This window comes from Leuresthes tenuis, unplaced genomic scaffold (assembly GCF_036924035.1).
Source record: "Leuresthes tenuis unplaced genomic scaffold, fLeuTen1.0.hap1 SCAF_6, whole genome shotgun sequence".
Classification (NCBI taxonomy): Eukaryota; Metazoa; Chordata; class Actinopteri; order Atheriniformes; family Atherinopsidae; genus Leuresthes; species Leuresthes tenuis.
The window spans coordinates 10,667,469-10,682,700 of record NW_027325360.1 but is presented as its reverse complement, the minus strand read 5'-3'; the positions used below and the strand labels follow the sequence as shown (position 1 = coordinate 10,682,700).

At 39.4% G+C, this 15,232-nt stretch overlaps 2 protein-coding genes across 4 annotated transcripts in view; both read left to right on the top strand.

The window, feature by feature from the left end:
• Positions 1–1,587: 1,587 nt before the first annotated feature.
• Positions 1,588–15,232, top strand: part of LOC140309595 (transducin-like enhancer protein 4) — a 35,579-nt gene continuing 21,934 nt past the window's right edge. For 2 of the 3 annotated variants that reach the window (XM_072387515.1, XM_072387514.1), the window contains exons 1-5: positions 1,588–2,083; positions 2,406–2,503; positions 4,389–4,452; positions 4,581–4,625; positions 15,093–15,155. In XM_072387515.1, the coding sequence (XP_072243616.1) occupies positions 2,039–2,083; positions 2,406–2,503; positions 4,389–4,452; positions 4,581–4,625; positions 15,093–15,155 (315 nt within the window). In that variant the 5' untranslated portion in view covers positions 1,588–2,038. The remainder of the gene's footprint in view (positions 2,084–2,405; positions 2,504–4,388; positions 4,453–4,580; positions 4,626–15,092; positions 15,156–15,232) is intronic. The other variant, XM_072387516.1, reaches the window with a different exon arrangement.
• tars1 (threonyl-tRNA synthetase 1) overlaps positions 13,155–15,232 on the top strand; it is a 133,480-nt gene continuing 131,402 nt past the window's right edge. The window contains exon 1 of the mRNA XM_072387517.1: positions 13,155–13,172. The gene's annotated coding sequence lies outside the window, so the exon portion shown is untranslated. The remainder of the gene's footprint in view (positions 13,173–15,232) is intronic.

Sequence of the window (15,232 nt, the reverse complement as noted above, 5' to 3'; positions counted from 1 at the left end):
GGTTATGGTTAATAAAATCTGTTACAATAGCACACAGGGAATATACCACACAATAGCTTTTGCAGTTTGGGGTCTCTACCGAAATAATCAAAAACAAAACTACCAGCAAGAGATAGAGCCAAACAAAGACACAAACAGCAGACCATCATGTCTGCTGAAAAACACAGACACACACAATTGTGAACCATAGCAAAGGCAATCAGTATCTTTACAAGACAAAATGAAATTATTGTGATTGTTAATCTAAAAGCTGTACTTTTGAAATTCAGCACATATGAAAATGTCAGTCCGACTGAGTCATACGAAATCACCTCTTTTGGTCGCACTAACACGTGTAGATAATGCAGCTGGAAGTTGATATTCTCCTGCACGTTTGCATTCAGTGGAGCTCAAAACTGGCCTGGGCAGTCTGCATGTGGTCCACAGTTATTACCTCAGGCTTTGACCTGAAATTAACAGAAAAAGCCAGTAACAGCAGAGAATACCCATGAATGATGGCTTCAATCTCATTTGTAACAACAACAAAAAACATAAATCAAAAGAAAGGCAAAAAGACCAGGAATGAGCTTTGCATGGCTCAAACTGGAGCTAATTTGCTGCCAGCTGAATTGTTTGATAGTTGTTTTGGTCTGTGACATAATAGGTCAATTGAAAAAGCTCAATAATTACAAGCTGAAAGGACCATATCGCCACCCACTGTTGCAGAGACAGACATATTTTGATCGATGAATCCATTGCCCTCTCGTGCTTGTATACTGGGACAACGAGAACAGTCAAATACTCTGAAGAGTATTGATTCATAATTCAAATCTTAGATTTTATCCATTTTACAGGTAAAAAAATGGACTCAGTCTATAAAATGTCACATTAAGAAGAGATAATTGGCATGCAGCCGATTACAATCTGAGTTCCAGCTGTAATAATAATTCTTACATAAGTGTTCACATTAGTTTGTCTTTGCTCTTGATGATTTACACCTTATGCAAGCAGTTTGAGGTACCAACAGGGAGCTGAAGGAGAATTTAATTGCCAGGTTGTAGGTGCAATTTGTGGACATAATACTAGACCATGTAATGGGCGATTTTATAAGACAACACAAAAAAAATGAGACACCTCGAGGCCATATGGTCGATTCTGCCTGGAAGTCACTGTGAAAAACACATAAGTCAACAGATAGTTTCCAGATCAATCCTTGTGACATCCTCCCGTTCCAGACCGAGTCCCCACGTGGGGGTCTGCTTGACTCGCATCATTGTGGATGTGATTGGACAAGTTGAGAATGACTGACAGAAAGATGCAGCGCAGTGGCTTCGCTTTTTGTCGCTATTGGCTGTCATTAATAGCCGCTCCTCCTCCAGACCACACACTATTGGCTTTGGGGAGGGGGTGGGGGGGCTTCGCGGAGGAGCCGGGAAGTTGTAGTTCTTTACCGCAGAAGCACATCTGCAGGGCTGACTATCGTCCAATATGAATTAAACTACACGTCCCGACGTCACGGTACGAGCTCCCGTAATTGTTGTGAATATGTAATTGCGCTCGTACGACTGGTTGCTTCTAAATTTGGCGTAGCAAGGGCAGACTGGTACAGTTGGTGAGGTGGTTGCTCGACCTGTGCTCTACGAGGATGTGAGCAGTAACGGAGGCTGTTGGACATACACAATAGATGCGTGACAACATGAACAACTGGAGAAGCTCAGTTGTGGACAAGCAGGGTCAAGATGTGCCAAAAGTTGATGTCTTGTAGGAACATTTTCAGAAAATAGGGGATTCTTGTTTAGTTCAGTGGGAGAGCGTTGAGCTTTACGCGCACAAAGGAAGGTGCTGAAGATTTTGAAGAAGACTGAAGCAACTTCTGCTTTTATTGTCACTCTGAGTGGACTTTTAAAATACTCTCCTGTTTTCTTTGTTCGACCAAGGTTCCGAGGATGTTTCCGCTCTTCACGGAACCAGCCAGTGACTAACCTTTTACGCACGGGGGGAGGGAAATCATCTCTCGCACATTTTATTTTCGTGTGGATGAACTTTACAATACATTTCAATGATTCGAGATCTGAGCAAGATGTACCCGCCGGCACGGCATCCGGTAAGTAGAGACCATTCAAGGCAGATTGTCAAAACAGCGCAGATTAACAGCCGCGCGCCTGATGCGTAATCAGTTTAGATCAAGTTTTCGTGCCACTGCGCGCTCGCACGGACAATTGCGCTCATTGTCAAACTGCTGCAGCTGTATGTGTGTGACTGTGAGTGTTCGTGGGTTAACGTGTGAGAAGACTGAGTGAAACCAAAAGGGCCATCATAGAGGCCTATTGTCAGCTGCAGTCCTGCCTGTATGTGTGTCATGACACTGAACTTTGGTGGCTCAGTTCTTCCTCTCTTCCTTCGCACGCTATTTGATTTGGGTTGAGGTCCCCCACCAGCCGGGGCAGCCGTTCAAGTTCACCGTCACCGAGTCCTGCGACCGGATCAAAGAGGAGTTCCAGTTTCTGCAAGCCCAGTATCACAGGTAGGAGTTTGGATGACACGCGTGGCAACATCAGCACATCAGCTATATGACAACGTACTCATGACTCTTATTCGTACTTATAATATTTTTTAACAGCTGATTTGTTTGTTTTGTGTTTGTTCATATTGAAGTTGCAGCAAGTGGTTGATCAACTAAGAGGAAAGTAAATTGATACAATAAACATTCTGGTTTTCTTTACATTTCTATATGGTAAAAACAATATGGATAGATTTAGACTGTTGTTCAAGTGAAGCAAAGCATTTTTAGTTATTTTGTTGTGCGTTCTGGAGCTTTTGTTGGAAAAAATATCCCAATCAGCATTGATGATGATAGTTAAGTTGCAATCTATAAACAACCCCATAATTAGGTTAGAGGTCGAGAACGGTTGAAAAGGTTGGTTTCTGTGAAGCAGCCTTGCATCAGTCACGTATGAGGCATTCGGTATGACCAAACTGTTTGGTAGTTGCATGATGCAATGTCATGAAATACCAGACAGAAAGTGATTTTTTTCAAGTTATGATTGATTAATGAAATATTCATAGTTTGACCATCGAAAGATGCCACGAAAGTGCTCTCCTCAAATTCTCCTTACACACTAGCACTGTGGCCCTTGTTTGTCTGGGGTCCATCTATCACCAGCTAAACACAGGTAAACCCCATCGACCTTGGTATTCATGTCTCTCTTCAAGTGCAAGTGGTGTGAAATACTGTTTTACCCGACATGATGAAGTGTGAAATACGTTGCTACAGGGCAGAATCGTAAGCACGATACCAATGCATAATAATCGCCCACTTCTGGCCACCTTGTAATTATTACCCAATCACATGGTGAGATGAACCAGTGGTCCAGTTTTCTGGTCAATCCTGGGGCTGAACAGTCTGAACTGAGGATAATGAGCTGCATGCTTAATGCTGCAGCCACCCACATCAAACGCTTTCATACCAGTGAAATCCTAACAGGAAGGAAGAGGGGAAAAAAGGGTGGATCGAGTATACATTATGAGAATACACCACAATTTATTGTCTTCAGATATGCTTTATTTCAGTCTTTAATCAATTTCTGAATTAGTTTTTTTTTCATTTATTGTCAAGCTATTATTTACAGAAAAGCTGAGACACTGGAGATGCAAAATTCTCATCCATAGTGCCAAAATGTTCTGCTGCTCGTAAGATATACATTTTAGTCACATTTTGAAATGGATCTAAACATGAAAAAAAGTTTGACACATTACACACCTGATGATTTTCTCATTAGAAGATTCTCAAAAACTCTTTGTGGTCATGGACTGAAGATTTCCTGTAACCCACAACATTTTAAAGAGTTAAGCTTTTGTGTAAAATGGATTCTCATGATATGGCTGCTTTTTTTGTTGACGGTGCAGTTTGAGCCTCCACTCACTCTGTAAGAGTATATGATGAGGTTTGTGTGTTGCTCCATTGATCCATTAATTACAGCACTGCACCTGCTGAGTAAGTGCCTGTGTGTGCAGGAGGAAGCTGTCATCCAAACAGCTTATTTTCTCTTTTCTCTTTTTTTGCTGCATTTAGATGTCAACATGCAAATTTGATCTGTTCAACCCCAGAGCCCCTGGCACCAGTGCCTCTGATGAAGTCTCACAAGTGTTAGCTTTATATGGTTTACACAGAGTTGGTAATTGCAGAGAAATACTCAATTCATTTTGAGCATGTCATTTTCGAGCAGGAATCCCAGAAAGACTCCTTAATGTCATAGTTTCAACAAAACATGTTGACTCTCTGTCAGATATAACACACTCGAAGTCAGACACCATTTCTGGTAATTTTTTAATGTACATTGTTTGTTTGCATGTGGCATGAGTGTGGCACGGACATACTCTAACATTGCCTTTTATTTCCTGCCTCCTAGTCTGAAATTGGAATGCGAGAAACTGGCCAGCGAGAAAACTGAGATGCAGAGACACTATGTTATGGTGAGTCTCACTGACTACACATGCAGTCATTAACAGATTTGTGATGTGCAGAAAGAGGAACAGAGGAGATGAAGATCAAAAACCATGGGCAACCCTGTTTTTGATCCTTTTTTTTTTTATCTTTTCAGTACTATGAAATGTCATACGGGCTGAACATCGAGATGCACAAGCAGGTAAGAAGCCTCTTTACGAAAATGTTCTGATTCTGAAAATTCTGATTCCAACCACACAGAGAAGTGTGAAACAAAATCAACAAGCTCAACGTAAGTTTTTATTTTAGGTTTGTAGATGCTGTTGGATTCTGAAATCTCATTGATTTGTCACTGTTATTAACACCATTCCTGGAGGGCTCAATAGAAGACAAAATGCTGTCACTTCATGACAGTCTTGAAATTGAAGTCACTCTCAACCTCACATTTTAATACAGCCTGCTGTTGTAAGTTTAGCTTCCCTTTGCATAACTACATGATTTTAACAATTCTATGCTCTTACCTCCTTTGCTGTTTCATATTCATATTCCCTGCCCTTGATATTCTAGCGTTAGCATCAGTAATGGCCTGCACTGCACTTATATTGCACCTTTTAAACCCAGGTGTTCCACAAAAAGCTACGCTGCTCATACATACTACACACTGATGGTGGAGCGAGCGGAGCTGCCATGCAAGACTTGTCTGCCATCTGGAGCAACTTAGGGTTCTACGTCTCGGCCAAAGACACCTCAGTGTGTGGTGGTGCTGTGATTAGAGAACAATCTGCTCTTCCAACTAAGCCATAGAAGCCCTGCATTCAAATAATCATGCAGTATATTGTTATTTACAGATTTTATAAAGATATTTCCAAAATCCTCCAACACCTCCTTAACACATCTGATACATCGCTCTGTTTGCTCCATGTTACTTTAAACTTGTCATATATAAACTTGTACTTTAGAAAAAATTGGAAGTACACTCCCAGACCAAGTAGTGGGTTACAGGTTGAGAGCTTTTCCCCATTAGAAAAAATGGTAATTTAAAAAAGAAAAATTAACTTCAGAGCAACAGAAACTTTCTGGATTATTTAATGAAGGAAATCTGTTATATTTTATGGGGTAATAAAAAAAAACACTCAAGAATTTGAAGTCTCTCCTTATCTGTCCTGGTATAGTACGGTTGGTTGCCTTGCAAGGTTGAATAGTCATTTTGCATGCGAATAATAATTTCATCAGTTTAACTGAACAAGAAAATGGGCTGAAAAACGATTTGGAGCCGACGTGGATTTGGCCTTTAACAAGCCTTTACATTACTGCTGCCTTTTTTAAAACATGGAGGGGCATTAGCATAAATATCTGCGTTAACCACACATCAGTTGCCACGATAAATGGACCACGGCTAACCAGCTACACATTCATTTCCACAGAAATGATGTGTGTGGCGTGTGTGTGTCACTATGAAAGGAATTAATAAATGCATGGCCTTTGTCTTGCAGTGAGTACAGGTTTTGCTGTCGCTGTACAGTGTGTTTGCTTTGCTGTGTGTGTGTGTGTGTGTGTCTAACCTCCCGTACATACTGCACATGTTTACTCTGTGTGTTTTCATGTGTATTTGTCTGTAGGCACATTGTAGTTGTTTATTTAGTTTTGTATGCACTATTTGTGAATCTGTGCACAGTATTAGTTTGCTCACATTTGTGTGTGTGTACATATTGCCTTTTGTGTTTGCTTCCGTCTGAATGTGTGTGTTTTTATGTACGCATGTTGCACACACATGCAGCTTTTTACCGGCACACTAATCAGAGCTGTCTGATGAAATACGAGGTGTCTACTATAAATCCTGGCTGCCTGCTGCTGTTTGTGTGTGCGTGCAGGTTTGTGTTGTGCTCGTACGGGTAAAACAGACAAAATGAGAAGCTGTAAAATGTGACCTGTAGCTCTGTATGGTGGCGAATGATTTCTGTTAGGAAAGTGACTCCCTAATTTCTGCCAGCAGTCTCTGTGTGCTGTGTTTTGTCTGTTTTTATATGAGAGAGTTTTGGAGGCAGATCATTTTGACACTTACACCGGAGTTAATGTGTGTTTTCCATTGTTGCATTCAGTATAGAAATGCAAAGTGTGTGGCTCATTGGGCGGATAAGTGGATCTACGAGAGGGTTGGTGGTGATGTTTCTTGAGGGGGAGTTTTAAAGCAGTCAGCCTTCACTACCAAGTGAGCCACTAATATTGCTTGTTTAGCATTTTCTAAGGGTAATAGGCCCATTGATTTTTGGCTCTGCTCTCTGTTTTATTTACACAGAAGAGCTCTGGTGCCCGGGGAGAGAAATGTACTGACGCTCGTTAAAGAGAAATTGACTCGTAGATGGAGGAGAGGACGGGCTAGGAGGTGGGGAAGAGGGATAAAGAGGGTGGAGAGTATGGGGTGGTGTGGGGGGCAGAGTACGGGAGTGAGAGAGGACAGCTAATCAATTGCAAATTAGCTAGGCTGAAAGAAGAATAAAGCAAGCGCAGGATGTGGAGAAAAAGGGAAGGGGGTATGAGGACAAAGTGGTGAAAGAAGGAAGTAATAAGATGTTTAGATACTGAAGACTGGCAGAGACTTCAATAAAGTCTGACAGGTAATTTCAGGTAATTTCACTGCTGCAGATAGGGGGCCATTTGCTTCATTGTGAGGACCTTGGTCATGTGGTGTTTTCTTTGTTATTTTGATATTTAGAATTTTATATTGAGAGCACACTGGACCCTTTTAATTACATGATTTTAAATGATAATCTGGTTTACGATTTTGAAATGAATGCACATACATATTGTAAATGTGTCTGCGTTTCCAACTAGTTGACTCAGTAAATGTGCTTCATTTCGATGACTTGGTTTGGAGTGAATAAAGTAAGCTGTGTAGAGCTGTCAACAGGTGCTAGTGAAGGCTGTTACACTTGGTGTAATCTACAGCATAGTAGTTGCTAACTGGAAACATGTCAGCAAGTTTGGGTTATGTTTATCCTCTAGAAGTGGACACAGCTGATGGTTCTCATGATCAGTCTGGTACATTTTTTGCCTCATCAGAACTGTTGAGATGTTCCTATCCGCCCTCCTGAGCAAGATAATCAACTTTTTTTTTCACATTTTGCTGTTTTCATAAAATGTTTTCTGCCCAGCAGAAATCTGCTCCGATGCCTTACCTACTAGCATTTGGCAGAGATTATTTGCTAATGTTAGATGTTTACTTTTTACTTCATGGGACTGCGAAGGGTTTAATTTTACCCTCAGTTCTAGTTTAAGAATGGACAGTTACTGATCAACAGATTTCCAAAAACACTTTTTCATAACGACTTGTTTCAGCTGTAAACTGGACTACAATGTTTAAATTTGCTTCCACATGACATGCCGTCAGGTGGGGAATTGTTCCTTGACTACTTCTTCTGGATTGATCATCCTAAGAATCTCCCACAGTGTGTGATACCATTGTAAACTCCAACAAGAGCTGCATCGAATTGACAACAATGGGAATCTTTAAACCGAGCATTTTATTTTGCAGCGTGAGTTGTTTATAGCGTGTCTACAGAGCACCTTTTGTATTTCCTCTCTGTTCCACCCTCCCATTCTAGCAGTGTCTTTCACACACTCACTCACATAGTCACAAGGGAATATAGCCTTTCTATGGTGAGGTCCATTAGGTGTATTAGCTGGTGGTGAAAAGTGGTGCTGATACGCTGCTTACAAAGCTCCACAGGGGAGATGGACATTTGATCTTCTATTTGACCCAATCTGACTCCAGAGCTCTTGCCTGATCTAATTTCCTTGTTGTTAGGAGTTAAAGTGGCACTATTTGAGTCGGCTCTTTTATTTTTTTTCATCCCACTGTCAACATCTTTTGTCATAAATTGCTGGCTTGTTTTTTGTGCTACAGTGGCTTGCCACTTTATACCATAATCCAGCAATCCAAGACAAAAATTGGGTTTTCTCTGGTAAATAATGAAAGTATATTCAATGGCACTTTCTACAAAACCGTTGTTTTGTTTGTTCAATCAGTTAATCAGGCACATCACACCATTTGTTGACCCTAAAACTTGATGTCATACAACTTCTTTGCACTGATTTGTCGCTTTCTCACTGAAGAAAAAATTCTCCAGGGACTCACAAATAGGGTCAGAGATAAATTCAGTGCCAGTGATCTCACCTCAGAGGTTGTTGCAGCTTTATGTGACCACAGAGTCCTCTAAACTGGCAATATACTCTGTGGATCAACCTGGTCGAATCCTAACCTTAGAGGACTCTCTGCTCAGTCGTTTCTTATTATTTATTCACTGTCAAGCCGATAACAGGACGAGGTCGTAGCAAGTCTTTTTCATTGCTGAAACTAATTTTCCACATCTGAAAAAACTGCAGTACACTTTCTGAGGGGAAAAAGGAGCACTGCTTTTTTTTGCTTTGCTCTCTGTAGTGCAAAGAGGCGTGTTGGCCAAACTCGCTGACATCCCTGCACTCTGGCCTACAGTCAGGATGGTTTGCCACTGATGTAAAATGTCAGCTGAAATTGGTTGTGTTGCATGGAAAAGCACCCCCGTTTCCTTTTCTGCTCCAGTGCTTTTGTTTCTATTTTGATGCCAACATATCAGGGTCAGCTCTTCAGAATAAATCACCTGGATGCTTAGGTTAATATAACAGAGAGATATTTTAATGGCATAACACTGTATCGCTCATTTCCTTCAGCATAAGTTTGATTATTATCAGTGTCACCTTTACTGATTTGTCAGATGAGCATTTTTCCGATTTCATGAGTAATTATTTGGTTCATGAAGTCTGCAAAACGAAATGCTGGAAATCAATTTAGCTTGAGTTCCATTGTAAAAAAAGTCAAGAGTTTGCAGAATGATTTCAAGATTCACCTGTAAAAAATTTTGAATATATTTGATGGTTTGTGAGACTTTTGTTGAACGTTATACTTCAGGTCACTCATTCCACTTAAAGTTACAGCGTTTAACATTTAGGACAACAGTTTGGCATAAATACAGTTTGATACTAATGTATTAAAATATGTGATGTATCATCCTCCTTACCCCTGACTAGAGTACCCCAGAAGGCAGAAACCTTATACCAGGTCCAGAGCGGGCCTTTGATCCCACTGTAATTTGTGTCACCAAATGTCATTATATCCTGCACTCAGGATCTCTAAGTGACAGGTAAATAAAAAAGTAAAAGGCTCACAGTCACTTCATATTCATTACCAATATCTACCAGGATCGTTGTTGGTTGGCAGTGTGTTTTTGGTCAGATTTGGAAGTCTCTTTCCTAATAGCCAAATCTCCATCTCAGTTGCTGTGCAGCATCCACTTACTGTCTACTTAAACATTTTAAATGCCAGACCAGATGAAGCAGTTCTTTCACTCACTCACTTCTTAAGCTGCAGCCAGGTTTGAGGTTAGCTCTGAGCTGGATGATTTTCCTGCTGTATAAATATTGAGCACGGTCAACACTGAACACTAAGAATCCCTTGAGCAAGGCACTTAAACCCCAATAAGCAGGCTCAGTGTAGTGTCTCAGAGGCTAATAGGTATGGAAAAGCTTGTGAAAAAGAGCCAAGCTGAAAAAGGGCATGTGTGCTGAGCACATCTTGCTTGTATAAAGATTAAATAAAAAATGAAAATGTCAGTGTTTAGGTTGTCTTTGTGGGTGTATATGTGTGTGTGTGTGTGTGTGGCTGCAGTTTTGCTTTATTGGCAGGTAAGTTAAAGATCATCTACGAGTCAGCCAGTCAGTTTGAGTATATTATGTCTGCCTGAGGAGTGAATAAGACTTGACTTGAATTGCATTTTTTTCTTTTCAACTGGTTTTCAGTCTTCAAATTCTGAGCACAAACAAGCCTGCTCGAGCAAAATTGTTGAGCTGAAGTCTCTCCAAGCTACAAATCTTTTCTGTAACATCTTCTATTAACTGTCAGAAAATGGTGCTTTTTTGGCAACTTCTGTCCACTTTCAGGCCTGGATCTCTGATCTGCAACATTAACTACTTGCAAAGAACTTGTCTTAATATATAACAATAACCTTCATTTTTATGAATATAACTGTATTGCATTATCTGCACTTAAGATTAGGTTTAAGGTGGTCTTTTTAGATAAGCATTTTATTTAAATTCAGTGTAAATTCATTGATAAACTATTTTCTGCCTGTTTTTTCAGACTTTTCAGGTGTTCTGTACTTCTCCTTTACACAGTTAAACTGAATTAATTTGCCACTTAATAGGTCAACCGTTTTTATAATCACTCGTACTTTGGGACAATGTAATTGTGAAAATTGCATCTTTAATGCATTCATGGAGACTGTCCTAATACCAGATATGTCCCAATAGGGTCTTTGGTCATACAGACTGACCTCGGGTGATTGTGAGAGCGACTGAATATGAATCGTAAAATAGTATCCATGAGGGTAATAGTCAATTGTAAAAGCAATGTTTTTAGCTCTGATCACAAACATTTTCTAGTCTTAATCATTAAGTTATTGGCTAAATCAAACCAGGAAGTTTCGCCATAATGAGTTGTGTTTATGTAACCAAGGAAATGTCAACCAACTAAGTACCAAAAACCATATATGTCTTGTATTTAAGGGTATAAACAAACAACCTATATGATCATATGAATTGGAGGACATGTTGCTTCCCAAACACTGACTGAAGGTCTTCAATTTTTGGGGATTTCTGTCCATCTGTGCATATGTATTTCTGATTTATAGTATGAGCAATACTTTGAGAGAACTCCGCTCTATTTGTCTATTTGTCATCTCTGATAACAATGACTAATTATGGTAAATTGCAATGATCAAATCTTTACTTTAAGTCACTTCTGGTCATTATTCAGTACTGTGATTCAGGAGCAGCAGGAAAGATGGCAGCTCGATAAGTTGTCTGAAGCATACAAACAGTGTTTGATTAACCAAGAAAAGAATAGCTGCAGCCCTAAGTGGATTAGTGCTTTCTGGGCATCCATTTACATACTGAGTTACCAAATATTTGATGTCCCAATTAGTTTGAATTTCCCAATTCCCATATAAATGTACCCTCTGCATATATTAACGCTAAGGTGTTAATCTCTAGAATAAATACTGTCCAAATGGAGCTTCACACACTTATTGTTATAAATAAAGAAGACAAAGTTCATCCCCAGGTGCCTATTAGTATGCGTTTCTGTGCATGTTTGTGTCTTTTGTCTTTGTTTATGCTTGTATTTGAGTTGCACTGCTCGCCTTCCCTTTGGGACAGTGGTCCAGGCAATTTCCTGTATAAGAAGAAAAAAAAGACACCTGATCTGGAGAGAGTGAGCGCTGTTTAATCTTTAAAAACCAAGCCTTTGGTTCAGTAAAAACATCTGATGAATACAGAGAAGGCTGTGGATCGAGTATTGGCTATGCCTGTGTATGTGTGTGTGCTCACTGTTGTGTTGATGTGTATGTTTCTGCTGCAGTAAGCTGAAGGATTTATTTAAGTGTGTGCTGTGGGTTTGCTGTCATTGCCTCAGGGGGCGTCTGTTAACACTGATACCAAACTTCACCTCTTCCAAGGTTATATACATGAGACAAGGTTAGAGAAGTGGCTTCTTCTGTGTTTCCGTTGGACTTGGAGGATTTGTTTTATTCACAATGCCTTGTAATGGCTTACATTATCAATGGTTAAGTTGACATGTTTTTCTTCACTTGTCAGCTCAGGTGGACTTACCTCTGTTCTTTCTCAGGAAGACAAGGTCCTGAGTGTGTATTGACAAATCCTCCATTGTGCTGCTTGTTGGTTGAAGTTCAGAGATGGCAGCGATGGAATAAACCTTCAGAGATACTGATGTTAAAGTATACAGTATCCTTTGACTGATACTGGATTTCTTAAAGCTTGTTTTGATGTTTAAAACTTTTGTTTTTCAGTCAAAAAAAAAAAGAAATCAGATACCAACATATCGGACATCTTACATAAGACCATAACATACAGAAAGTGTATCTTGAAATATATAGTTTTGCATTTTTGCAGTTTATTTTTATTGATATATGGAGGACTAAAAATATTTTAAATAGCTTAGACTGTGCTGGGAATTTTAAGATTCAGTGAGATTTATTTGTGAATATTCATAACTTTAACAAGAAAATGGGGCTGATGGATGGGATGAGTGAAGGATTTTAATCATGGTCGATAACTTCATTTTGTCCTTTCTAAGCATGCAGACTGTTGCAAATACGACATAAAAAAGCAGCTGAACTTCTGCAGTTTTCAGGCAATTTCCCAAATGAATTTATCTGAAATTCCTGTTCTTTTTGCATTATTTACACATGACTTTAGTTTAAATCTTGCCTGTTTGCAGTCTGCGGCATGGTCAGTGCTGCTAATTTTAAATGAGGATGGACTCGCTAACATTAAATGTCCCTACATGAGAAGAACTACAAATTTTTGTGTTGATGTGTAAAGAATTATACTGAATTACAGTGTCTTTCTTCATTGGCTGTTTGGTTTCATTTCATTTTTCATTTTGTGATAATGCGTACATCTTGTCTTATGAACAGCCAGTCAGCTGAAGCAGATGACTGCCTGTTGACTGTTGGTACTACTGAATGAAAAGTTCACAATAAATTTCTTTTGCTTCTGGGGGAGCTGAGCAGAGCTTGATAAATTTCCACCAACTTGACCAGACTGACCACAGCTTTAAAGTTGCTTGAGATAAATAAGCTTACCAGAGCACATTTCTGCTTTAGGGCAATGACTCAGATACAGTACACACACAAATCTTTATTCAAAGCAATCAGGGGTCGAGCTATGTTGTGCATATTGATGCTACGTTTTACAATGAGGACAAAGGCAGTAAAATGGAACATTCAGTTATGTGGCATTGATTCCGATCTTTTTTTAAAAGCTGCAAGTGTTACAAAAGTATAACTTAGTGAAGTCCCTTAGTACCTCAGTTCACACTGAATTGTTTGCAAGATCTTTCTGGGGAAGGAACCAGATTTTTCTTTGTTTGTGGTGCAGGCTGACAAACAGGGAGTGTGGTGAGTCTTGATGCATATTTTCAAAAGAAACACTTGATAAGAATCGGCATTTAATGTTTGCAGCAAGAGAATTCCAGAACATCTTGATTGCAAACAACCAAAAAGCTGAATTGCAAGGCCAATACCAGAGTGAAGTAACAGAGGAGTGTTGCTCATGAGGAATGCTACCGTAGCTCTTAGAAATAGATCAGATGAAAACTTGATCGACTAATTTGTTGCTTATGTTTGTTTATGTGTTTTTGTATGTGCAGTACATACAGTATGTCTTGTGCATGTCGATTATCTTCCTGAACAGTTTTATATATTTGCAGATATATTTTTTTGGGTGACATTGGTGGAAATCGTACATGGTTGTGTTTTCTGTGCGCTGCTCCTTCCAAAGATCATGCTTAAACCAACCAGAATGGGTGCCACTTGAGTTTGTTTTTTCTGTGCACTTTTCTGCGTGTGATGGTTTTGCCCTTTTCATGACTATTGCTTCTGAAGTTATCAAAGTGTTCTTCTCTTTTTCATCACAATCCATTGACCAACATTCCTCAAATTTAGAATAAAAGAATAAATAAATTCCACAATATAAATCAGAAGACCTTTTTTCACACACATCAAAAAGGTTCTATTGCTGTTAGCAAACAAGGGATGATCTGATTACCAAAAAGTATAAAGAGATAAGATAATTTAATTTTCATATTTTGCAGGTTAAAAAATGATAAATATAGGGAAAGAGACCTTATTGTAATAGAAGTTTGGTGAACCATAACCACTTTGACAAGTATGACAGCCAATAATCACTCTTAGTAGCAGCTGAGAGTTTTTGAGTCTTCAGTTTGACTTCACTATTCATCCTGCAGAAAGCCTCTGGTTCTGTTACATACCTGGGCTGTCTTGCATGCGCTACTCCTTTGAGGTCTATCCACAGAATTTAACTGATGTCAACATTGAGGTCTGTGAAGGCTTTGTCAGAAGCTTCAGCACAGTCATCGTATCTGGTATGTTTAGATGTTCATCTGCAATCTCCTGACATAGACTTGGCTTTGATTTGCCTCTCTAGTAAGCAGTTCTCACAGAAAAAAAAATCTTTCTTCCAGACCTCAATTTAGTGTCCAGATTTCTTTCTGCTGATTCTACTATATTACTAACCAAAGAAATAAGTACATGCCAACTTGTCGCTGTCTTCGTACAGTCTTTTTCTGCTTGGCTGAAATCATTATTTTAATTTTTCAAGTGCTAAAAAGCTACATAGAGAAGTCTGAGTATTTCTAAAGCTTTGAGATGTGCATCACCTAACTTTTACTAATGATGTCTGTGAAGAAGTCAGTGAAGGAGTCTGTCTTTTTGTTGGTGACCCTTTCCATTTTTTACTAATAAATTGTTCATGAGAAAAAAAATCTAATGCCATAGTCTAGGTTTATGATGTTAAAGCCTTTTTGATATCTTTTCATCTTCTTCTCACTGTAACAGAAATGTTGACCAAAAGGGCCCAGAGTTTTTGTAAGATCCCCACATGTATCTTTACAAGAAATAACATAGACTATTACTTTGATATAAAACTGAGCTGATTTGAGGAGTATAGGGTATTTGAAGAGGATGATGACGCCTTCTTGTCTGCTTGCGAATTAGAAGGTGATTGTGTTCTCTGCGCCCACCCCTTTGTCTTGCAGGCGGAGATCGTCAAACGGCTGAACGCAATCTGCGCCCAAGTCATCCCCTTCCTCTCTCAAGAGGTAAGACTCAAAAATGCCTGTCACTGTGAGTTAAGAAGGAGGTGGGTGAGAGTGAGAAAAGGAGGGAGGAATAAAGA